The sequence below is a fragment of the Pithys albifrons genome, chromosome 7, assembly GCF_047495875.1.
Source record: "Pithys albifrons albifrons isolate INPA30051 chromosome 7, PitAlb_v1, whole genome shotgun sequence".
NCBI lineage: Eukaryota > Metazoa > Chordata > Aves > Passeriformes > Thamnophilidae > Pithys > Pithys albifrons.
The window spans coordinates 45091760-45117159 of NC_092464.1; the positions used below are offsets into that span (position 1 = coordinate 45091760).

The window sequence follows — 25400 nt, forward strand, 5'->3', positions numbered from 1 at the left end:
AAGAATAAACCACTTTACTATTATCTATTACATGAATTTGCAGTCTTTTGGTATCTATGGTAGAGGGCTGTGTGCAACACAGAACATTTCTAGTTTTACATACTGTGTATTTGTGACTCATTAACCTTCCTTGGGCCTGCATATAAACAGGAATTCCCATTTGTGTCTTAAAAGTCCAGCCACTGTACCTTTGGTTTATCTATTAATGACTACTGAAACCACAAGTGCCTGACAAATTATGTGAGTTAGCTGATAATTTACAAATTAATTTCAGAAGCTGCTGCTACTAATCACTTCTTATCAAGTATCATTAAATAACAGTGATCCTAATCCTGTTCTGAACTGTCTGGCTGAACTTTGAGAGAAAGCATGGAAATTACCTGTAATGATCTGGGGCAATCATTAGCCTATCTGTCTCTGTGATACTCCTCTCTGACCTCTTGTTTAACCAAGTAGATATGCACAATGTTTCCCACAATAGTTCTCATCCTGCAAGTATTCATATCATATGTGTATGGAAAGAGCTTCTCAAAGACACTAATTCTGTGTAACCTTCTGAAATACATAAATCTGCAGCTTGTATAATATTTTGAACATGTTGGCAGATTCAGTGCTGTAGCAAGTGCAGTCAATCCACCTTTCAAAGAATGAGGAAGAAATTTTTGGTGGCATTTTATCCTTTCAGCTTTCCTGTCCATTGTAACTTGGCACTTAGATAAAACCTATTTTGTTCTTTGCTAGCTGCAGTAAATTATTTTTCCTGCATTTCTCAAGATCACTATGAACATACTGGCAGTGGGGGGCATTTTGTTGCAACAGGCAAGTTAGGCAGTCTGATGTGGGCAGTGGGTGGCTGGTTTCCTTGGCCACCCTCAGTTAACTCTCATGCCAGTATACCAAGTGCCAACAGCAAGTTGTTGATGGTTGCCCAAGACCTTAAGTCTTAGGTGAAAAAATTTAAATCATCTTAAAGAGGAGAAAAGTTTTGTAATCTGATAATCTGCATTTTTTTAGTTTTATTTGAAATTTGGTAGGTAAGGAGAGTATGAGTACATGCAAAGCAAGAGCCAGAAGAATTGGCAGACACAGAAGAATCAGCTGTTGAAGCCAAGGTGGGAGGCGGCATTTAATTATAGTAGGGTTTGCTAGGCTTGGGATCTTAGTGGGCTGAAGTGTTGATGTGAATTTGACATAGTGTGTTTAATGCACAGAAGTAAGACTTCAAAAAGGCATTTTCTTTTGAGGGAGGATTGGGGATTTTTAGATATCCCTTTCTGAGCTGAACTGCAAAAGAATTAGAACAAAGATGGCGAGGGGACGGAGGAGGAAGTGGAGCATGGGCAAACCCAACTCCATTTTCTCACCATTTTGACACTTCACCTCCTGAAGTTGTTTTAGACTGTTACCTGCCCGTCACTTAGACCATATTGGTCCTGCTGTGAGGGCTGAAAATAGGTCCAGGTGGAAGCATCAACATGAGTCAGGTGTTAAACTAAATCTCAAGAGGTGCAGAAAAAAATGCAGATCTTTCAAAATGGGTTTCTTCACTACTGAAGTCAAACTTTTAAATCTTGTTTGCACAGTGAACCCAATTTATTTAGTATCTCCTAAAGAAAGCAAAGGATTTTACATAGTAGCAGAGCTTTTAGGACAGGCAAACGAAATTTCCCAAGACTTAGGTGATTGTTTATGACACTCACTGTGTTTACTCCTAGGGAAAGGGATGCTTGTTATATTCCTATCTTTTGCAATAGCTCTAATACATTACAATAGCTCGTGGTGACATTGACAGATAGTAACAATTTTTAGTTTAGTAAATGCCTGTTTGGGTTGCATCTATTACTCTCACCTATGCTGATACCTCCGGTACTGCTTCGTGCCCCCTACCTTCTATGCACCTTGAGCCCACAGCTCTTTCTGTCTGTAACTCATTTGGCTGATAGGCTCAGCAAGAGCTGTTGCACATGTTGAACTCCAGTGTGGATTAGCTGCACAGTATGGACAGCTGACCTGTTCAGATAGACCATCTTATCGCTGCCTGTTTGCTCTACACCAGCCACTAGCAAACACCTGCTGGACATGACACAAATCTGTGAGCTGGCCCAAGGGGTGCAGCTGCCAGGGGATGTGCTAGCCTGTGCCTGGCTGAAGTGCTGCTGCATGCCAGCGAGGCTGTTGTGCTAACAGAATTAAGAGGAAAGGGTGATGGGAAAATTTAGGAGATGAGGGAGAAACTGCACACAGTAATTGTAGAGCCTCTTTAATTGCTCAAGATTTCTGAGTGTTTTATATCTAATCCTTTGTGACCATGTCAATTTTGATATTTTGATATAATAGTTGAACTTGATGATCTTAGAGCTCTTTTCCAACCTTAACAGTTCTATAATTCTGTGAAATAAGCCCCTTGGAAACTTTTTCTTCCTGAAACAGGTGCTACAAATGCCTTAGCACTCAGATATTCAGGGCTAACTATCCTGAGTTAGTGTTTCAAAATCAAATGGCATCTTTCACTAGGAATGTACACTATTGTCAAAATGCAAATTGGAAATGTTCCTCTAAAGAATATAATTAAACTTATTATTACTTGTGCATTCTTTGTGGTTTTTAGTGTACTCCTCTGTTCCATGTGAGAACTCTGGTGTCTGTTTTTGACATTTTAATGGCAAGTCTCACCAAAGCCACTGAAAGTTTTTGGCTCACTCTCCTTTTCTGTAAAAGATAGCTGTTTAAGATATACTTGCATTTGTTGAGAAAGAAATGATGAAAAATTGCTCCAGCACCAATGGGTGTCTTATAACTACCTGTGCCACTTGAAGTGCTCTGTACTCAGGCGGCAACAAAAGCTGTGATAGCAGCTGTCATTACCAAAACCAAAAACGCACGAGTTTTGAGAATAGAGAAAAGGTGGTGGTGGAAGCAGGGAAAGTTGTTCCTTTTATATTTTTACATGTATCAGAGTAGTCTGGCATTAGGCAATGAAAACACTGAAGAAGAAGGACACTGAAGGACATGGGGGAAGGTCTAAATGTCAGTATTGACCATGGCTAAGTTGATCAGAAACTCTTTTGGAGTGGATGTTCATACTAAAGTGCTTTTAGGTGCATTGATTCATAATTGTATGATTGCCACCCCACACGACCATCATCTGTAAAGGGAACAGAGGTTGCAAAATACCCTTCAAAAACACTTGAAAGAAGACTAAGGCTTTCCTTTTGCTTTCTCTTGTATGAAGTACATGCTACCTGTGATACATCCAGGAGAGGGGAGGCTGCTTTTCTTTCACAGCTCTCTAGCCACAGCTGACAAAGGGAAGTGGCATCTCAGTCTTGCACCCGAAGACTCAAAGAGAGACAGGAGCATCCATGGAGCTGTGGAGCTGGGTGCTGCTGCTGCCTAGTCAAATGCCTGAGCTCAGACAGGCAGGGCTTTTGGAAAGCCTCAGGGGGGCAGTCATAGTCACCAGCTGAAAGTTCATTTCATGGAAGCAATGGCCAGCTGAGAGGACCTTACATGACATCGACTGCTTCTTCCCCTTCAGCTAAAACAGGCCATTTACAGGCAGCATGAGTCCCTATATCCAGCTTTACAGCTGAAGAGAGGTGATGAACTATTAGTTTTCTGGCTGTGAGAAAAAAAATTCTCCCAAACAGGAGAAATGGAGCAAAAGGGTCTAAAAGATCTGCTTGTGGAGGAAAGGATTATGGATACTGCATAGCAAACCCTAGAAAAGATTCCATCTGAGTCCAGAGAAGGACAACAAAAGTGGTGAAGGGTCTGGAGCACAAGTCTGATAAGGAGCAGCTGAGGGAGCTGGGGTTGTTTAGACTGGAGAAAAGGAGGCTCGGGTGACACCTTATAGCTCTCTACAGCTGTCTGAAAGGAGGCTGCCCAGGGAAGTGGTTGAGTCACTATCCCTGGATGTATGCAAAAGATCTGTAGATGGGGCATTTTAAGGGCATGGCCTAGTGGTGGACTTGCCAGTGTTAGATTAAGGGTTGGACTCAATGGTCTAAAGTCCTTTTCCAGTGTAAACAATTCTGTTCTGCTCTGTGGAGTTACATCCATGTCTGGTTTTGAAGAAACAGCTACATTAAAAAAAATAATGAAAGAGCATGTGTTTTGCTATAGTAACCAACACTGTGCATGCTAAACTTTTTATTTCTCTTTTCTTGTTACTCTATTCCCAAATTGCTAATTAGAGTCAACAAATTGGCTGTAGAATACAAGACATCATGCAGTCTGCCAAAAGGAATGGCTGGCACCCCTACAAATTGGGTGACGATGTGTTTGAAGACTTAATGCTGGAAAAAGCTTTCAATATTCTCTTAATGCTCACTGTCCTCCTACTGAAGTGACTCAATTCCAAAGGCAGCAACATATTGTTCTTTTGTTGTCAGAGGTTTGATGAACAGAAATGAATTCCCCATGAAGACATGTGGTCCTCCACTGTTTTAAGTTTCATTGTTGTGCTAAATAACCAGTAAGTGCAGGCTCTGAGTGAGGGGTAATTTGAACAAAACCCAGCTGAAGTGTATTGATAATGGTTGCAGTGGTTTGGCTTGGCAAGCAGAGAAGTCTTGAGTGTGTGTCTTCTGTAGCTGCAAAGCATCATATGTGGACCTACTATGGCCCTGTGGTGCTACACAAGATAGGCACATGTGTAGCACTCTGTGTCTGTATGCTCCCCTGCTATGTCTTGTAGTATACATATGGATGTATGAAAAAGACTGATTAGAGTGGAGGTGGATATTCCAATTCCTTTTTGTATTGTATGGTCCAATATGATGGTGTCAGTACCATTACTTGTTTTGTCTTGGTGACTTTGCCCCAGTCATATCCCCATGTATTGACCAATGGCATACAGTGGCTGATTTGTTCTGAATTTGCATGTCAGTACAAAGGTTAAGTCAGAGGCCTGATGTTAATTTTCCAAATATGTTTTTTCTTGTACAGTGGTAGATGCATTTGGCTGTCAATGTTATACAGTAATTTCTGCATGTATTATTTTCTAATAGGATCGAAGACTATTATGAAAGCTTTTACCCAAGCTAACATGCTACAGGTGGATTCAGAGGTCACATTGGATGTGAGGGTGATATTGGGGGAGTAAACAATTCCCTTTTCTTCTGTAACCTTCTACTTTGTGGACCTTTCAATTAGCCTGGGATTCAATAATTTTCAAAATTTTCAATAAGCCCAAACTTGGAGTGATGATCTTGTTTATAAAACACAGGCAATATTACTAAAAGCATTCAGCTAGGCTGACCTTACTTCTGCTACTGTGATAACTTGGTTGGAAATGTGGAGTGTTTTTGATTATACTGGTCAAAAATATTTCTGAAATTTGTCTTCCCAACGATAATTGTTTTCTTGAGCAATGATGGTCTTTTTTGAATGAGGCAGGATGAAAAGCCTAAAGGAGCCTGTAGGTGTGGGCATGTAGGTTTCTATGTCATCCCAAGTCCTCTGAGAATACAGCCACTGTTTGGGCTACAAGGCATAAAGGCTTGCACAACAGGATTTGTAGGGCAGGAGTTGGCTGAGGTACATGGATATATGTTTGAGGCTCATCAGCTGTAAAATGTGAATGTCTCATTTCTCTGATACATTTCTGAGCGCAGCAGTGTAGCTGCTGCACTAGGAGCAGTGCTAAGTAGGTTTGATGCAGATGATAACTTTTCAAGATTTGCATCTATCGTCATGTATTCAGCCATTAATAATTCTTGCTGTATATCTTAACAAAACAATCTGCAAAATCCATGGCTGCAGGCTGTTTCCAAGTTCAGATATGCTGCTTGAGTAGAGGATTTGGAAGAACATTGCATGCATTGTCACACCGCCTTATTCGACCCTTTGATCTCACTCACAGTTCATGTGTAAAGATTTTGAAAGTGTTGGTTTCCTTTTCTCTTCAACACAAGCATCTAATCTTAAATATCTGATTTGAACAATGAGAACAGAGCTTTAAGACAAATGTTTAATGTCTCAGAGTTGGAAAGGGGTCAACTTGAGTGGAAAACACAGGGTTTAGAGTCAAGACGCCTGAATTCCTTTCTCAGCATGCTGGATTTCCAAAGTAATTGGAAGCAAGTCTTTTGGTGCCTCAGTGGATTTAAAGGGTGTTTGGCCATTTCTTTTATTTACTTCTTGAGATTTTAGTCAGTTTCCTTTCAAAGATCTTCATTGCTTTAAAATAATAGCATTGTTGTCAATGGCATAGTAAGTTTTAAATAACTGCAATGCATGGTATATACTTACTTATTGTAAAAAGTAGTAAAAAAACATATAAAAATGTAGCATGAAATGGGATATATGTAAAACAGTTTCATTAGCTGTTTCACCTACTATAGAATTATGGCACTTTGTCCCTTACAGAGCTCATCTCTCAAAAAATTAGAAGTTGGGTGGTAGATTCTGTCACAGCCATGGTTGGCTATGACCTGAAAAATGCTTTGGTTACTATTTATTAAAGAAGTTCTTGGTTTTAGTTATGTTTCTAGACATTTTCTGGAAATTCTCTTTTCACTACCTGTAGTTTTATTTTAGGTATACTTAGTAAGTAATCCCATTGTTGTAGGTTGAAGAGTATTTGTTATTATCTTCTGAGACTGTGTTATTTAATAGTATTGAGAAGGATCAGATGCATAAAACCTAAATGCGTTAAAGCAGCACTACTAACCTGTCACTATTCAGAGTATGATTCATTCTAGGAGTAAAATGTCCATGAATGTAGATCTTTTTATTATTTTCCTTAATATGTTGAAAGTAAGTAGATACTCTTGATACTTTATACTAGTACAGCCTCTGACTTTTGGAGACTGGGAAAAAAGAATTTTTTTTTTTCATCTTGAAACTCAAGTCATGCAGGTTTTTTTCTGATTTTTGTGTGTTTTCCCTCCTTCTCTGCTGTTTCTGCCCCTGTGGTCTGTACTCATTTTCAAAAGTGAACTTCCAAAGGAAATGAGAGAGTATTTTTTTTAAAAAAGTTCATTATAACTAAAGGAAAAGTTGAGGTTAAACACCTTTGAGTAGTCAATATATGCTTGTTTGTTTCATATCTAGAAAAGATAATTGGTTTTATCATTTCACTTTACCCAATTACCAAATTTAATGTATCGATCTGACTCCCTATAGATTAATCTCTTGTCTTAAAGACTAATCTGTTCTCTGTCTTAATGCTGTGATTCTTTTAATGCTTTTCTGGGTCCAAAATAATTTCAATTTGTTTTGGTTGAAAATATGTGTTCCTGATCTACAAAAAACATCCTTTCAAAATGGTCATTTAATTATTTTCCATCTGGGTATTTATGAAACAGAAATTACTTTAGCACCTGCACTGTCTTTCTAACAGGGCAAATGCAGAATTGCACCCACTGTATGTTAAAATTTAAGCATTATATATACTGGACAAGGACTGGTGATTTCCTGTAGTCTGACTTCCTAAAAGAAGGTCAGTATGTTAATGAAGCAACACATACACTGGGAACATTCTTAAAGTACTGTCCCAGTACTCTCCAAATTTGTCTTCAGTAACACAAACAAATCATTTATCCCACCTTCATGTTTTCCTAAGAAAAGGAAGAAGAATGGAGAAAAAAGAATGACAAGAAGAAGGGGCAGGGGGAGCAGTAACTGAGGAAAGTATGTGCAGACAAAAAGAACATTTTAATGTTTTTAAGGCATCTACCTTAGATGCACAGGAGAGACAGACACACACATCCCCTCTGTCTGCAACCACTGAGGGCCAGCAGCCATTTGGCTGCATCATGAGCAGTATTAGCAGCTGGTAATTCAACAACCAGCCTACTCAGCAGGAAATCCTGGTAGCTAGGATTGCTTCCCTGGAAACTGCTGTCAAGTTTCTCTGGTTTTATGAGAGGGGTTCTGCTTGAGAGGGGACCTAAATTCCCTCCCCTTTGGAGAGAGGTGAGAGTAAACGGTGCCTCAGAAATTACAGATAGCTTCTTCTGGCCCCATCTCTCCTTGTGGTCATCCAACACCAGAGGGATGCCCAAGTGAAAATACCTCCTGTTATTGCAAAGGGATGTTTTCTTCTACTGTCAGATGAAACTACAAGAGTGTCTGTATGCAGCAAGTCTGCATTAAATCCCTTTTTCACTTAGGGCCTAAGCAGCATGGTTGGAAAAATACTAGATAGAACTTAATATCCTTACTTCTAAAAAATTACCTCTGTGGATTTACCTTAACCCTGAAAAGCTGTGGTAGTGATACCTCACAGAATCACAGACTATTCTGAGTTGGAAGGGACCCACAAGGAGCATCGAGTCCAACTCTTAAATCAAAGGCCCACATAGGGGATTGAACACATTACCTTGGCATTATTACAACCAAGTTTTAACTAACTGAGCTAATCTCCAAGAAGAGGCATCTTGGTCAAGTAATATAAATTCTTTGGCTACCACATACTCATCCCAGTTTAATGGAAACTCAACAGTTCTCAGCATGTGAGTGAAGTAGGAGCTCTTCTGAACTGGGCATTGCAGATGCAGCAGAGAAGGGCTGTGATGTTTGCACTCCACTCACTGGCCAGCACTAAGGAACTCAAAGACCCACAGCACACTGTCATCTCCATGTGCATGACCAAGGTAGCTTTGCAGATCTTTCTGTTTTCATCTCTCCTGTTCATACATTGGTTCTTCTAGTTTCTCCCGCTTTTCTTGGTTGCTGTTATTCAAACTTGCTGGTATTACACCCACATGCATCTTACCACAATGGGGTGGCCCCATGAGGATACCCCATGTCTTGTGCAGATGAGAATAAGCCTGCCTTGGAGAAGACAGGAGGATTGTATGGCTTTGAAGCTTTCTGTTTGTTAGAGAAGTGAATCCTCTGGACAGCAGATCAATTTTACCCAAGAGCTCAGAGCAGGACCAGTTTTGAGAAACAGCTGTATTTCTCTGGCAGTCTGGCTAATCTGGGCTTGCAGGATGGCTTGGTTTTTTATTACTGTGACACAAGCATTTACAAAAATACTGGTTTGGGTTTGTTTGTTTGTTTTTCATTATTCAAATAACTGAAAATCCATATGAAAAGTACATTTGTATGTGTGCCCAGATGTAGAGCCCCTGTTAGTGAGGCCAGCTGGGATTAAAGTCTCATTTCTATAATTTGTAAAGGCTTTGGAATTTTTCCTACGGTTTTCAGCCGTAAGCTGGAATTTAGATTTTGACAGACTGCTAGACAGCTTGCACAATAAAGCTTCTAACTAAAAATATTTTCTCTGCAACCCAGGAAACCTCACCATTTTACATGCAGTGACTATGGAATTAGTTTGAAAAAAGACAAATTATTTTAAAAAAGAAAAAGAAGGAAAAAAAGAACATGTTTTAAAGACTTAATCAAAGAGAGCTCCACTAATAAGTAACAGAACATACAGAAAAGCAAAAATAGGATGGTAAGTAAGTTAGGAGACACACACAGGATGCTTGGGATGCTCAGCTCCACACAGCAGCAGAGCACCATTGCACAGCATCAGATCCCCTCGCTCAGTCCTTGCGCTTGGTTCCTCTGGGAAGAGCTGCTGAGGTGCAGTAGTTGACTAAGCCAACCTCCCGGGGCTTACCAGCTATTCCACATCTAGCCCATTTTCCGCTGCAGTTCAAGGAAATCTCATTGCTTGAACTTCTGGATTAACATCTGAACTACGCCTGGGTAGTTTGCTCTCTGGGGAGCAAATCATCACTCTCATTCTCCCTCCTACCACAGTGGGTGTGTGGGAAGCAAAGTACATTCCTTACACCTCCCAGCTGGGGACCTGCCTGGGACTTGCATTTGGAGGTGTCATGCTCCTGCTGGATAACATGGCAGTGCCTCAAGCAGAACAGTGACTTTCTTAAGCCATTTTGTGGCTCATGGAGTCACAAAGATACAAGTATGTCATCTCAGAAAGGGGTGGTGGAGTGCACAGCTCCTGGAAAAAAACCAGTGAAGGCTACTTCAGCACAAGTTGGGCTTGGGGGGTGAGATAACCATGACAAAAGATGGGAGCTGAAATCGCATCTCTTCACTCCCCAGCGGTGTTAAGGTTTTTGGTGCCTTTTTTCAAGTATTTTTCTCTCCCCACCTCCCTCCCTTCTTTTTTTTTTAATAATCTTGAAATGAACCCAGCTTTGTCTTTGATTTTACGTGATGATGAATCGTCTCATCTCACCTGGCATTTCACAGCTGTTTGTTCACAGCTTTCTCCCAATATAAGAACAGAAACAGACCTTCAAGCAGAGGATTGTTGTCTTTTTGGTGTTCTTGAGCTCTATATTAAAAGCCATGCGTATTTTTCTAATCAGGATTACAGAATTAATTTGCATGGTTTATCCTCTGGTATTTTTCTCTGATGGAGCAGAGTTTGCATCTCTTTTGTGAAAATTTTTATGCTTCATCTACCTTACTTTCTTTGTTCAGCTCTTTTTCGAGAATCTATGGATTAAAAATGAAGTTTACAGAAAGAAAAGCCTTCACATAGGTAATTTGAGTAATTTATCAAAGTGCCTTTATGTTCTGTTATTTCATTTAGTATTTGCTGTGCTTATGGAAAGCATTTCTTATGTGGGTGAACGGTGCATTTATTCATAGCCATTTTGACTGTAAATACTTTTGTTTTGGTAACATGAATGCAAAGTTCAATGACCAAATGTTCCTGAGGGTGTTTTGATGTTGCTCTCTGCATGCTGGAGTTTATTTACATGAGGTTTCTGTATGAATTTTCCTTCACTTCAGTGGGTAGGTGCAAAGGATAAATTCACAGTAATAGCACAGCAGGAAATTAATGTCTCTCCAGTTGAGAATTTATGCATATCTTTTTCTGTTGTTATTTCTTAAGAAAAGCAGCAGAATAAAGTCATTTTGAGGTACTGTCAGTGTGGATTTTTTTTTTCCTTTTGCCTGTCATCTTTCAGAAATCTGAAATAAAAGTAACACTGATGCATTGTAGCAAGTAGAAACAAGTGTGACAGGGAAAGACAATATATGTGTGTTCAGTGTAGCTGTAATAACTTGCTTTGATTCATGTTTATTTTCATTTTGCTTCAGCATGTTGTGTGTATGTGAGGGTCATAAATTGATTAGTGATGCAGTATCAATTAATTCTTACGATTTGCCTAGAAAATTATCTAGAACCAGATGATCAGGATATAGATTTTCTTTCCTTTGAAAAATATGGGATATTGAAAATGTATTTTACTGCAAACTAAGATAGAAAAAAAAAGGCCCACCAAATTTTAGATGAAATGAAATTTCTGGGGGAAAATACTTATGGGAGAAAGATTTATTTCAGTGGTAATATTTTTATTTGTATATTTATGCTTTTTATGTCATGAAATAAGTACTGTGAATTATATTAAAATGTCAGGAATGTATCCTGTAATTTAAAATAAGTTCACAAAAGCACTTTGAAGTGTAAATGTTTCATTTTTGCAGTATCTGAGTGTTCCAGCTTTTAGACAGGCATTTGCACTCGTTTCCATTAAGTTTCAATATCCAGTGGCTACTTACTTAATTTTCATCTGGTTTGACAGGTAGTAGTAATAAACTGTGTAAAGATATACACTTTAGTGAAAGGCATTTTGATGAAAGGCTTCAATGAAAATACTTGGCAACGTGGTAGGGAAGAAATTTTCAGGCATTGAATGAAACACGTAGAAGGGCTGAGAAGAGAAGGGGCAAGTTCTCAATTTCGATTTATTACATTAGTAATGAGGACTTCAGACCAGCTTTGGCCACTGGTTCATCTGCAGTGGCTGCAGTAACATCTGGGGCTTTTTAAACACCAACCTAGAAGTGAAAGCAAGAGTAAAGTGATGTGAACTGGGCTTTTTGTGCAGGCACAGTTGGCAGTGTTGTGGATATGTCCATAAGGCTTCTTGTGAAGGACAGGCTTCATGGTTCTCTTACTCTGAAGAGTCATTTGCTGGTCAATAACAGCTGAGTGCCAGTGAGAGATCTTTAAACCTCATTTATGAAAGTGGCATCCATGTAACTGTCATTTTAAAGAAAAGGTGGAGTGAAATAACCTTGGCTTAGTTCGACCAGATCTTTCTTTTTGAAGAGTTGGCAGTTTTTGTGTTGCAAGTGTCAGTAAGATTGACAGATGTGTGACTCACAGCAGTGCATCGCCCAGTGTCACTATCAGTATGGAATATCTGGTGGGGTGTCATCCACAGGGACTTGGCTCTGCTAAGTCGTGTCCCCAGTACTGGTATGACCTCAAATTATCAGTTCTGGGTCTGTATCTAAACAACTATATTGACCACTTGGGTATTTTCTTCCTCATCCTTGAAAAAAACTGGTGAGAATGATTAGATAATGAGAAAATATGAACTGGGATGAAACAGGATATGTTAGCCTTTAAAAAAATGAAGCAGGAAAAGAGCAAACATCTTAAACTGTCTTGTTTAAATAGAAACAAGGAAGGTTCCGCTTAAATGTTAAGCAAACCTTGCAGCATTAGGGTAAGAAAACACCAGAGTGAATGGCTTGTGAGCATCAGCAGTCATTAGGACCAGGCTCTCTGTACACCTGCTAGGAGTGATCTAGGTGTACCTTATCAGGTGTGGGGACAATGGGAACTTGTATGTAATCTTGTTTCTTTCATGGTCTAAGGCTCTGTCAAAGTGACTTGAAAGCAGCAGTAACTTGTACTGCAAGCTCTCTGCAAGCTCCCCTGCAATGCAGCCTTTTGAACTTACATGTTCAGAAGTCAACTCTGAATAAATAAATATTAGTCAACTGATACTCCCTTTACAAAGCAAAAATGGAGAAAGAATATTCACTAATGACTGTAGGACATGACAAACATCTTTATAAGAATTTTGTTATGGCAAAATGTTATTAGCTCTTGCTGAGATAATGTCAGGAGCTGTATTGGATGTGGATTCTTACATCTTTTAAAGCTGGTAGATGCCTGAAGAGAGGTCCTGCCCCTTCTTAGGTCATTGCTTTAACTGCTGTTAACTCTTCATGATCATGTTTTCACCCCTGGCGTTTATAGTCAGCTAAATTACAGTGGAGCACTGGGTTTGAAAACCCTCCTCTTTTTAAAAATTGACTTTTATAACTGCACCTGGGTTACCCTAAAACAAAACATGCTTTCTGGGAGCAGCAGGTCATGTTAATGTGTCAAACATGCATTCATTTGTGAGCCAAGGGTTCCTGACACACAGCCTCACAGGGAAAATACAGGGCAAAATAGCTCAGTTAAATGCTGACACATTCTACACTCATGTCTGCTTTCCCACTGGAGGAAAGAAAGATTAGCACAGGGATTACAAAGTTTAATTAATCTTTCTTTTTTTTCCTTTCTGTTTAATAAAGCATGGGTTAAGTCTGTGATTTGTTTTAGAAGAGGAGCACCTGTATCTTCTCCATTCTTGTTTTCAAAAAGTCTGTTAGAGGTACATGTTCGACTCCCGATTTTTCCATACCGATTACTGTCCAATAATTGCATTATATGTTTAAGGATCTGCAATTTCATGGTTTATTTTAACATAGATTAGATTAGATCAGATCAGTCTACCACTGGGCATATGGGTCACAAACCTATGCCACAAAGAAATCTTTGTGAATGGAGAAAGTGTTTTTAGTGGATTCTGCATACCCCATATTTAAGATATTTCTTATTTGTTAGTGGGCTTTGAATTGTTGCCCATCAGAGGGAAATGTGATTCTACATGAACTTGAACTTATTTTGAAACCATCACATTACCTGCTGGTTTTCCTCAGCCATTCTACAATGCCTGTATTTTCACTTCAGCTTTTCCCCAATTTTCCATGTAGTTTTACTGCAGCATCCCAGGTCAGGGCATGTATGGGGCATCCAGAGAATTAGAAGGTGGATGTTAAAGTGAAGAAGGGCAAAGCATCTCTATATGGCATGTACATGCAGACTATTGCTATCAGAAAGCTTTGAGCTGGCCAGAAGTATGCCTAGGTTTAGGTAAGGTATAGCCAAATTTATGGATTATAAGTCCATCAATAAGTGTCTTTTGAAGGTGGTTTGGTGTAATGTCAAGCACGGAGTCCTGAGCTGACAAGTGCAGAGTGTGCTGAAGGCAGGATCATTCCACACTTCCATCTCTTCCCCAGCACCTGCCAATGGCCAGAACCAGAGTGAGAGGCTGGGGGAACCCTTTATTTGAACTAATGTGGCTTATGATACTGTTTTTACGAACCAGCAATCACTTACTGTGGCCTGTTTCATAAAACAGCAAGTAATTCCTGCACTTTGGCACACAGCGTTGTGAGCAATCCTTGTCATGTCCCTTTGCAAAGGCACCGAGGCTTGCTTTAAAGGGGCCAGAGCTGTAGAAGTTTTAGTACTTCCCTCCATAACCACCATTAGGTGAACTTGTTACAAGTTTCAGTCTTTCTTCCATTCATGAAGTACGTGTAGGTTTTCTGTTTAAAACCTGCTCTGTTTCCTTCATCCAACTTCTTGATTGCTGATTTCAGAGGTAAAGGAGACAGACTGAGAATTTGAGGGTTGCACATGCAGCTGTCTTTTGTAAACAAACAAATCTTTGTTTCCCCTCTGATAACCTTAATTTATTATTTCTTGTATGTTGCTCCATGTTGGAATTTAAAAACCCAAACTGAAGCAGTGAATTTCTGAGTGAATAGTTGGAAAAATGGTTCTAGGCAACTCTGTTGTTGATTGAGCTCTCTGAATAATTAACATACTGCAGACTGCAGTGAAGTTCCTGGACTGGCACAAGGAAGTCATGATTTCCCTGTGAGGGACATGGACAGCTATTTTGTTCCACTTGTGTGAAAGGCAGATGATATTTTCACTGGGCTGGGACAGTTTTCATTCTAGGGTACATGCTTTGACCTGAGACAGTCTCTGACCTCTTCTGTTACTTGGATTTTGCTGACCACAGAGCATTGCATTCCTCCTGCAGTCCTGCAGCCTTTCCTGCAGAGCACCTGCACGAGTCAGTGGGCCGTGCTTTGATGTGTTACAGTATAATCCACATGCAGCTTCCTTCAGTGAATAACTGGAGGAAGAAATTTTCTGGAACAGCACCCCTTGAGTGATAGATGATCTGGAGAATACCACTGAGAAAAAAAAATAGGATTTCAACTTAAAGCTTGGGAAGGAAGTGTTTCAAAGAGTTAGCAATGATCTGCTGGACTAAATGATTATGAGCTGTTGCACTTGAGGTGTGAACAACTGCCTTTCATAAGCAGGGTGTAGATACAAAACTGTCAGGGAAATATGAGTCCCCTTTTGGAATGACATGAGCTTGGCCAAGGTTCCTGTTCAGGGCTTCAGGGTGCCGAACTTTCTCAATATATATGGGGATTTTTTTTGTCTGACTTTTAGAGAACTGAGCATTGAAAAGATATCCATGTGTGTGGTGTTTGTGTGCTGTAATAATAATTCATCCTGAAGGGAATGAAGGTGGACTTGAAAATATGTTTGATTTCACTGCAACTGAAAGGAACAGAAAACCTTTAATTCAACAATTTATAACGAGCAGTACATTACAAGCTCTAAAACATCAGCCCAAGGGAAAAAGCAAGTATTGCTATTGGCAGAGAAAGAGTATTTCAGGATGTTAAGTTTGAAGCAATTTTACTCCAAAACTAGTAAATCAGAAGTGACAGGTTAAATCTTAATTGTTTCCCTGGGCACCAGGTTGAGGCCGCTTAGTGCTGGGAAATGGAACGAAGGGCCTTGAGCTTTGTGTTGTGTGTGAGTCAAGGCGGGGAGGGAGCCCAAGTCAGGGGGCCTGTGACAGCCAGTGGGCCTGACATGGCTTAAGCTGTATTAGCTGGAGTTTCCCAACTACTGATGCGTAACATGGCACTAATGCAGCCAGGGGGTGATGGATATAGAGCTTCCCAGGAGGGGCCAAGGCTTCAAGGATATCAGTCCTGCAGTATCAGTCACCTCTCTGTGGGGGAACATCAGGGTTGAAGACAAGAATATTTAACTCCAAGATGGCTCTGTCTCCAGCCCAGCAGCTTGGCTAAGCAGGTCTGCTTTGGAGGGACCCTGTCCACCACTGTGCCAGCTCTGACACTTCAGTAGGCAGTCTTCTCCTGGCTCCTGCCCCCTCCATCACTTCACTCATGGCTGAGCCTCCAGGCAGTTCAAGTAGCCTTTGGGAGTGCTTTCAAAGAGTGAAAACTAAACATTGGTGTTGCTTCTCCACTAACAATTTGCATTTCTAATATTTCTTCAGTTTGATGTGGTTGTGTTATATTTTGGAGTCTTCCACAGAGCAGCAGTTCTGATCTGTGGATAGTCCTGTATTTCAGAGGTGGCTTTGTTTGGCTTTTGAAATTTTCTTTACTTAATTTTTAAAAATTGTCACGTCCACAAAAGTAAGAAGGTCCAAGAATTGTAAAGCAGCTCCCTTCCTGAATGAAATGAGTCAATTGCTGAATGCACATCTCCAGTGCCCTGAAGCTGAATGTGACACTGGGGCCTGGGCACAGCAGGAGAAGCACAGGATGGCAACTGAGGGGCTAGAAGAGTTTACAGGCCTGACTGTCAGCACAAAGCTGTGGAAGATGCATTAACATAGATGTGAAAAGTTGAAAAAGAAGGCTTCATTTTCCAGTACAAGTCAGCAGCAAGGAAACTCAAAGTGATTGTGTACTCTCGCTGACAAATAATGTAAGTTTACATTTGAGGAAGCACATCCTGACTTACAGAAAGACTGCAGCTCAGTATGTGGCAATTATATTTTGTAAGGGAAAAATTCTCACAAAGTTCATGGAAAAATGGAAAAATGTTTTTGTTATAAGATGCTTCCTCATAGTCCAACTTGCATTATAAATTGAGAATAAGGTTGTGAATATTAAGCTGGTAATACCTTTTCGAAAAAATTTCTTGCAGACATTTCATATTGCCTTTAGACCAAGTAAAACCTCACAACTTCTTAAAACAAAAAATAATTAAAGTGATAAATCAGTCACTAAAGAATCTCCTGTGTTTTGCATAGTGAGTACTTGTGTGACTAATGTTTTTCCTGTGATCTTCTTGTGATAATCACTAATAATGGGAGAGATGATCCACGTTGCCACTCCCCAGCACAGCTGGTGTACCATTTTTCCTTAGGAAAATGTTAAAACTTTATTATTTGAATGCTGAAGGTGAGAAGTGTACTGAAAACCACTTGAAAATATTTTAATGGACTTAGCCCCTCTTATGTTGCTGCCTGATTAAGGCAAACACATTACTGCACTATAAAAAGGACAGAGGCTTTATAATACTCGTTCAAGTTTTAATGTTATTAAATCAGAAGTGTCTGCTTAGCTTTCACACTTGCTAGTAAGGCAGAATTTCAAAATCACAGTATTCTCCTCTGCCAAAAGCATGTCAAAATACGACTCCATGACAATATTATATAACATAAATAATATCCTTAGCATTTAAAGCTATTTAGCAATAAAGATAAAGCAGTCTTTGTGGCATAGAAGGAGCAAGAAATGGCTTCGACCAGTCCTGCTTCTTTAAATTGCAGACAACTAATATTCTTTAAGTGTGAGTTTTTATTTCATGGAGAGAGAACTTATAGGCTTTTTGTTAGAATTAATAAGGGAAGTGTTTCATTCTAACAATTTAATGGTAGCACTGCCTAGTCTTTCATTATTCTGGACTCATGGACTGCTTTTGCAGAAAACAGCTTTAAAATATAGGTCAACATTAAAGGATTTTGAAATACGGAGAAAATGCTCTTATTTCTCTTTTAAGTGGGGCCTTTATTTTAGTATCTATAAAAGAAGTTCTCTCTTCTCCAAATCCTTTCTCCCTAGGAGGAATCAGCAGGAACATTCTGACTTATTTGACAGTTAAGAGGCTGAAAAGCTTTAGAGAAGACATTATAATCTGTTATAAAACATGTAGTGGATGGAGACATAGATTTGGAGTTGTTGGTGTCTCTCCAACACACAGGAGAAAGGCATGACACGATTAGATTACTCATGAAGTGTTAATCTTGCAACAACGAGGAAATCTTAAAAATAAAATCCCAATCCTCATTTTTACACCAGATTAACTAGTACAAAGAGGCAAGCATCTCCATTCCTTGTTGCTTTGAGATGTATAATCTGTCTCCTTTTGACTCTTCTGAAGTTCCCCTTGGAACATGCTATCATTACAAATACAAAACCTCTTTCAGTTGCAAAGCACTCTCATCAAGAAACCAGTGCTTTTAGCTTTCTGTTTTTACAGAAACAGTATTTATCAAACCCTGAAGAACATGGTGACAGGGGAAAAAGATGAGGAAAGAAGGTTGCAATGAGTCCCACCTTTTCTTTTTCCCAATCTGCCAGGTCAGCATTCATAACTGGCTATCATAATTCGCAAAGTGTGTACAAATACAGGTGACTCTCTGCTTTTTTTACCTTGTCATTCAGTCTGAATATCCAAGATTACAAGTTCAGCATTTTGAGCTAGTGAAGCTGGGGTTACTTGGTAGACTCGCTAAGGTAGTTGGTAGGAATCTTGAAAGACCTAAAGCAATGTATTTGAGGACTCTCAGTGCTATGAGTCCACTGGTGGTGATGGTGCTGTGATACTGTTTTGTGGACCATATGGAGGATGTTGCATTCAGTGGGTGAAAGAGCATCCTTTCTGGTCAATACTTCCTGCTAAGCCACTTCCAACTTAGTCATGCAGCTTTTTCTGTCACAATGGCTGTGACTCTGTGCTACTGACTGAATTCTTTCACTCTCAGCACTTGTAGAAACTCAGTGGACAAAAGAAAATCAAATTCAGCAAGCAGAAGACAGTATTCTGATGTGGTTTCCGTGAGAGGAAGTGGTTCCTGCCCACAAAGAAGGCGGGTTCTCAAAATGCCAAAAAATTGCAGGTTTGGGAGAGAAATTGGCATCACTGTGCCAGCAGCCAAGCCCTGGTCAGTGGGCTATGTCTTGAATGGGCATTTTATCAGGTATCTTGGTGGCAGCATTGTAGGAGTTCAAGACTCCTATTTCAGACAGACTAAGGCATGCTCCCCACTGCTTATGCTCTGCACTCTTGTGTTTCATCACATGTCCATCATCTATGCACCATGTGTAACAACATTTTCCAGAAAAACCAGGATTTTTACTCTTGTCACATATTAGTTATATTTGTAGAATGGTGAATATTGAAACTAATCAGCCTCCTGGGAACCATAGTTAGGCTTGGGATATTACTGTGCAAATAGATAGTAAAGAGCTCATATTCCCACATTATCTGTAAATATCTTTCCTGCATCTACTTGCTGTCACGGGATACAGAAAAAATAGACTTCTGTTTCATTATGTGCTTTTTCTTCAGTTGTCTTCAATAGAGCAGCTAATGCAACTTAAAGGGTTCACAGTTGGAATACGACAGGCTTCATTGATTTTTATTCTTAATTTCCCACTGCTAGTGTTTGCTACTAAACACTCTCCAGTGGTGACAGACAAGTGGACTATATCACGATGTTCTGCTTTTTGTGAAGTGGATGTTCCTTTTTATCAGTATACTGAAACTTAAAACATCTGGATTTGAACTGGAAACACTTGGTTGGAACCCCAGGCTCAGCATATTTGTTTCTTACTGAATATCTCTGAGGTTCAGTGCTAACTAAGAACTACATTGCTAGTCTGTCAATACATGAGGTTTTATTTGCTTATGAAATGGTGTGTGTTAAACAAAAATTGTGCATTGTGGCTTGCCTTGCCACAATGAAAAGTCCAGAGTCCCTGAAGGAGAATCTAAAGGTTACAGGGGGATTGTAATTTTATTTTGTTCTTCACATGTGGCCCCAGGTTTAAAAAAAGGAGTTAAATCATCTGAATACGTTCAAGTCTGGAAGTGGTGAGAATCCAGCACTCCTGATAGTAACATCATTTTTTCAGGGGTTCCTATATTATCACTGGATACTAAAATTAGCCTTTTGTTCTCTAAAATCTTGACATTAAGAAAAAGTCAGCTTTAATTTATAGGTGGAACCCTGGGATCTCCCTCTCAAGGGGCACCTTCAGTAGGACACATACAGGTCTGCTGTGGGTCACGCTGCAGTCACCTGTAGTGGTTGTTGCCTGGGAATATGGCACAGATTCCCTCCATGCACTGCTGAAGCAGCAGGTGAAGCAAGTTGTCACGTGCTACACTGAAAAGAATACTGAGCTTACCAATGTCTCATGGCTTTATGGAAGTGTCAGAGCTCTGGGGACAAATCAGGCAGGATGAATTACCGACAACAGTGGTGCTTCCTGTTGAAAGTGAGAAATCAAAGTGTAATTGTGCCATTCTTTGCTCATTCTGTTTCAATGTCCTCTGATTACGCTTTGTCTGCTGTACTGATTTCTCCAAATAAAAGCAGTGATGTATTTTTATGTAAATGTTATTTTTTTTTTGTGGTGCATTAATGGGTTGGTGTTCCTACAGTATCTGTAAATCTGTGTGAATAAAGGCTGTGTTTTAAACTTTCCTGTGCTGTTCCAAGGCTTGTTTGTACTTTTCAAGAGATTGTAGTGTTGGCATTGTAATGTAAAATAGGAGACCTCCTCTTCTGATAGTACCAAAACCAAATAAAACTTTGAGTAATGTGAAGAAGATACTTAATTATGAGTGTGTGGGGGGGGGGGGGGGCATTAGTATGCCTGATATTTGCAAACAAAGAAAGAAGTATTCAGAAATTAACATGTTCATGCTCTGAGGTCTAGAAGATCCTCTTTCTTTTAACATTTCTTTGTTGTAGAATCATCCCAAATACGTAGTTTATTTTTCTGTTTTAGGCTTCTAAGGACCCAGTCTCTGGATTGGTACTATAATAATGTTAAAAGCCGCTTTAAGTGTTTTGGAAGTGCCAAGGTCTTGAAGAACTTATACAAGAAGCATAGACTGGAGAGTGGAGTTAGTCCTGATGCAATAGGTAAGAACAGCTATGGTGATTTCTTATATGATTTATTCTTATCTACTTTAACACACAAGCTGAGACAATGATAAATATGAAATTATTTCAACAGAGATTTTTTTTGAGGTAGTTTTTTGTTCAAAAATAATACCTTAGTGGAGAGAAAAAAGTGGGGAAGCATCTAGAGAGCTGCTTAAGAATTCAAAGAACATTTAATCTTAATTATGTCACTGACACAGAACTGCTTATAAAGTAAATTGCAGTTTGTATTCTAGCCTGTGTCCTAAAATTTATTGCAGTTCTGAGTATTCAATGAGTGGGAAAATCCTTTTGCATTCAACATTTGACTTTGGAGCATATTTCTGTGGTGTTTGAAGCAACATTTGGTTAACATGGGATCCATTCAGTATCCAAGTTAACCAAAACTTAGATTCCCTCACTTTAGAGTTTTGCTTGTTTAAGGATCTGAAACTGTCCACACCTGGGGTTTTTTTATCCATTTGTAAACTGTTAAAAGATAATTGATAAATTATTGGCATCATCCTTTTAAGTGAAAACACAATTCTCCCTTAACTATGGTGTTATAATGCCTCACCCCATAAGAAGAGTAATTGGGGATACAAAATAGGTTAGAAGAAGTAGAGTTTGGTGTCATACTTCAGCAACCTCCTCAAAATGCAGCTAGCTGAATATTTGACATTTCATTGGATTTATTGGATCAGATACTTTACTTAATATAATTATTTCAAAATCTGTACAGATTTTTCTGTAGCCTCTACTTTGTCTTTTTCTAAAATTTTATAGGATGGTAAATACACTCTCTAGACCTAAGTGGAAATTTTACGTGTTTCTTATGAAAAACCTTCTAGGGAGAAGTGGCCTGTGTATTAAATAGTGATTTATTAGTCTTTTTCCTTTCTCAGTATCAAATTCATTTTTATTGAGAAGATTCTTTAACAGTTGGGAACAAATACTTATGAAGACAAGTGAATCTGTGTTATTGAGGGCAGAAGTTGGACAATGGAAGTAAAAAGTGTGGTAATGGATGCTTCAGACCTTTCATATGATGTGTTGCCTTTACTTAAGCCATAGTTTCACTTGTTCCTTAAATGAAGTGTGAACAGTGCAATGATAAGTTGCAGTGGCATGTGCACTCCCTGTGAGACCTTTCTAAAGAACACCTTTGAGTCTAAATGTCATTGCTAACTTTCCACTACTCTCTGTGTGACTGTTAGGTAAACTTTTTGTTCACTTTGAAGATAAATACTAGTATAGGTGTCTGGGGTTTGCCTTATTTATACAGCATTGCCCTTTAAAATGTAGAATCAATTTCAACCCCAAATGTCATAGTAAAGGCAAATTCCCTGTACTTAACTTCTACCATGTAAGTTTTATGCCTAGGAACTTCTTCCTCTCCCTTTTACTATACTGATAGTTTTCACCATCCAAAATGAACGAGAGGTCTTTGATATAAAAACTATCATGTTTTCTACAAAAGCTGCTGCAGTCACAATTTATACAACAGCTAGGAGGAATTTTCCAGTTATCCCTCTTTGTGTGCAGTGCCACCATATCTCGAGTGAATATACCAAAGTGCTGTTGATGGGTACATCTAATACTAACACACAATTGTGCTCTCTATTTAGCAGAAGGAAGTTTGTTTGAAGGAAGCTTTGAGAATGAAGGAAGCATTTGTGGCAGTGACTCTACATTCTACCAACAGACTGAAGGTATGATGCTAAAAATTCAGCAAGATACTAAAAGTCTTTTTCAACCATGCTGGGGTATCTTGCTTCAGTATTACAGCTAATACACACTTGTTCTAGTGTGATTTTCTTAATATTCAAGTTTTGTTACTTCTCTCCCAACAACAACATAAAACATGTTATGTTTTATTGTATTTAAGATTTACATTTAGGAAGAAATGTAGAGACTGAGACAAATTTCTCTGTCTCATTTATTTTACTGTGCATAAATATGGATTGAAGAAAATAGCTTTTTCATGAAAAAATTGTAATTTTAATATACATCTAGAATAGGAGTCTGAATTGTGGAGCTAATTACGCAAAAGGTGCATATATAAAGAACATGGTGGTTTTATCTTATTCTTCATCTAGGACACAGCATGATGGATACCCTTGCTGTGGCCTTACGTGTTGCAGAGGAAGCAGTGGAAGAAGCTATTTCTAAGGCAGAGACCTACAGTGACAGCCTGGTAACACTTTCAAACAAAATGTATTCGTTTAAATAGGACAGTTATGTTTCTTTTTATTTGGGTAGTGGCACAAAAACAAGTAGATACAAAAGAAAGCATAAAGAAGTAGTGACTATCTCGTGCTACACCTAAAGCTTTGGGCATGGGTTTTATGAACTGGTATCCAAGATGCATGTTACATTTCATAAAGTGACATGCAATTTAAGTGCCTGGAATTTCTTCCCACCATGCCAATAGGGCATATTACACATTTCTCAATCTATACAACTTCTGTGAAAAGGCTGTTTTTATATGACTTTAGCAAATACATGTATCCATTTTCATGCAGGACAAGCAGAATGAAGCTTGTTACTTGCAGGAGCACAAGGAGGACCTCATAGAAGAGCTGGCCACAACCATCGTGCAGAAGGTATGGGATGCTTTTTTCCTTAGCTTGTTCAATAGCCAAAAACCAATGCTTTAATTTGGTGAGCATTAACTCTGCTAACAGCAAAAAGGATGACAGTTCCCCAAAGGCACAAAGTTTTCCAATGACAAGAGATGTGGCTCTTACACCCTCTACTGAACCCTGCATCTGCAACACATTTGAAGAAAACATCAATCATTAAAATAGAATTCTGTTAATGATGCTATGAGAGACACACACACAAAAAAATCACAGAACCCTCAGTGTGTCAGATTTCTCTGGCTTTTTATGTAAAGCTTGTTATTCTCCTACAAAGCTCACAGTTTGCACTGATGCAGAATGAAAGTGGAAGGCTACTGGGGACAAATGCCCCTTGAGTTTGTTTGGGCAATTTGGAGCAAGGAAAGATGAGCATGAACAGAGCACTGCTGAGTTCCTGGAGTAACCACTCTGCTAAGCTAGTCTCCTTCCATGTGAAATAAACTGGTTGTCACATCTGTGTATGTATGGATCACACACCAGAAGAGGAACATGTTTATAAGGCTGTCAAGAAAAGACAGAAGAGCAGCATTTTCTCAGTGGAAAATAATCTGCCTTCTTTTTAGTAGGGATTTTAGAAGGTTGATTCTGCTTATTGGTTCTTTCGTAGTCCAGAGCTTGCCTCAGTCAAGCTTGAATTGCTACTACTTTTGCCAAGAGCTGCCTAATAAGATCTTTTAAACCATAGAGTAATATTTTGTAGGTGTTTTATATTTGAGTAAAAAGAAGTAATGGAAATGAAGTATAGCAGGACTTAAACTGTCAATGTAGGGAGACAGGTAGTCTACATGATCTCTTAAGATGATGTAGATTTTCAAACACAAAAATAGTTCCTAGACACCCAAGACCTTATTGTTTTCACTGGGAATGTGTCCAGATGTCATAGTATTTGAAATTCCCCTCATATCTAGTATTTTGTTTCTTGGCAAAAAGTCTTGTCTGAGAAAATACTTGACACTTAAATGCTGCTAATATTTAAGTGTTACTGTAGCAACAGGTTCAATGTTTATTTATTTTACTTTGGATGTTCCTACAGACATTGATTATGATTTATTGTATCAATGCTTATGCTCTTGCAAGCAGTATGACTTAAGATGAGAAGAAGTGCATGCAAGTTGTCAGAATGATCCTTTGCATGAGCTGGAGCAAGACCAAAGGGAAACTCAAATGTTCTTCCTAAGCAGGCTGCCTTGAGACAGAGTTAATGTGGTTTTCCTCTGTACAGCTCAGACAGTGTTTTCTGAGTCCCTCTTTTCTCTCCCCTCCCAACCCCTGTCCCCACACCTTACAGATTATAAAGAAGCAGAAAAGCAAAAGTGAGCAGGCTGAGGCGGACTTTGAGTGGCCTCCATCCCGGAGCAGTGGTCTGGCGTCAGTGGCTGTCTCGGATCAGAGCATGCTGACCTTTCCAGGGAGCCGCAGGGGCTCCTACACCTTATGGGTGAGTGGCACACAGCCATTCGTGTTTCCTGATGCACAGAACCAGCAGATTGCAGACATAAATAAGTGTACTTACTGCCTGGAATGGTACAGAGAGGCTTGCAGAGGACAGGCATTAAACCTGTGACTGGACAATCTGTTTCCCAGTTGCATGCTCTCCTAGCATCCCATGGGCCATGGAAGTACATCACAGACATTGTGTGGTTTTGGTGAGTGTGTTGGTCAGTGCTAAGTTTGAGATATGAGAAATCTCACTGCTTGATTTGAATGCTAATAGGACTCAATGCCTCAGTGTTTATTCTTCTAAACAGTTTTTCTGTTCACTTAGCTTACATTTAGATTTTTGCTGAGTGTTATATTTTCTTTTGTATAACGTTAGATTTCTATAATGTTTCTTTTTCTCTTTAGCCATCTTAAAGAAAACAACCACCACCAACACAGA

General features: G+C 39.3%; 1 protein-coding gene across 5 annotated transcripts in view; it reads left to right on the forward strand.

The window, feature by feature from the left end:
• MYRIP (myosin VIIA and Rab interacting protein) overlaps positions 1-25400 on the forward strand; it is a 204947-nt gene that overhangs the window by 132825 nt on the left and 46722 nt on the right. For 3 of the 5 annotated variants that reach the window (XM_071561328.1, XM_071561331.1, XM_071561330.1), the window contains exons 4-8: positions 20740-20876; positions 22505-22588; positions 22976-23073; positions 23402-23482; positions 24810-24959. In XM_071561328.1, the coding sequence (XP_071417429.1) occupies positions 20740-20876; positions 22505-22588; positions 22976-23073; positions 23402-23482; positions 24810-24959 (550 nt within the window). The remainder of the gene's footprint in view (positions 1-20739; positions 20877-22504; positions 22589-22975; positions 23074-23401; positions 23483-24809; positions 24960-25400) is intronic. The other 2 variants (XM_071561329.1, XM_071561332.1) reach the window with 1 other exon arrangement.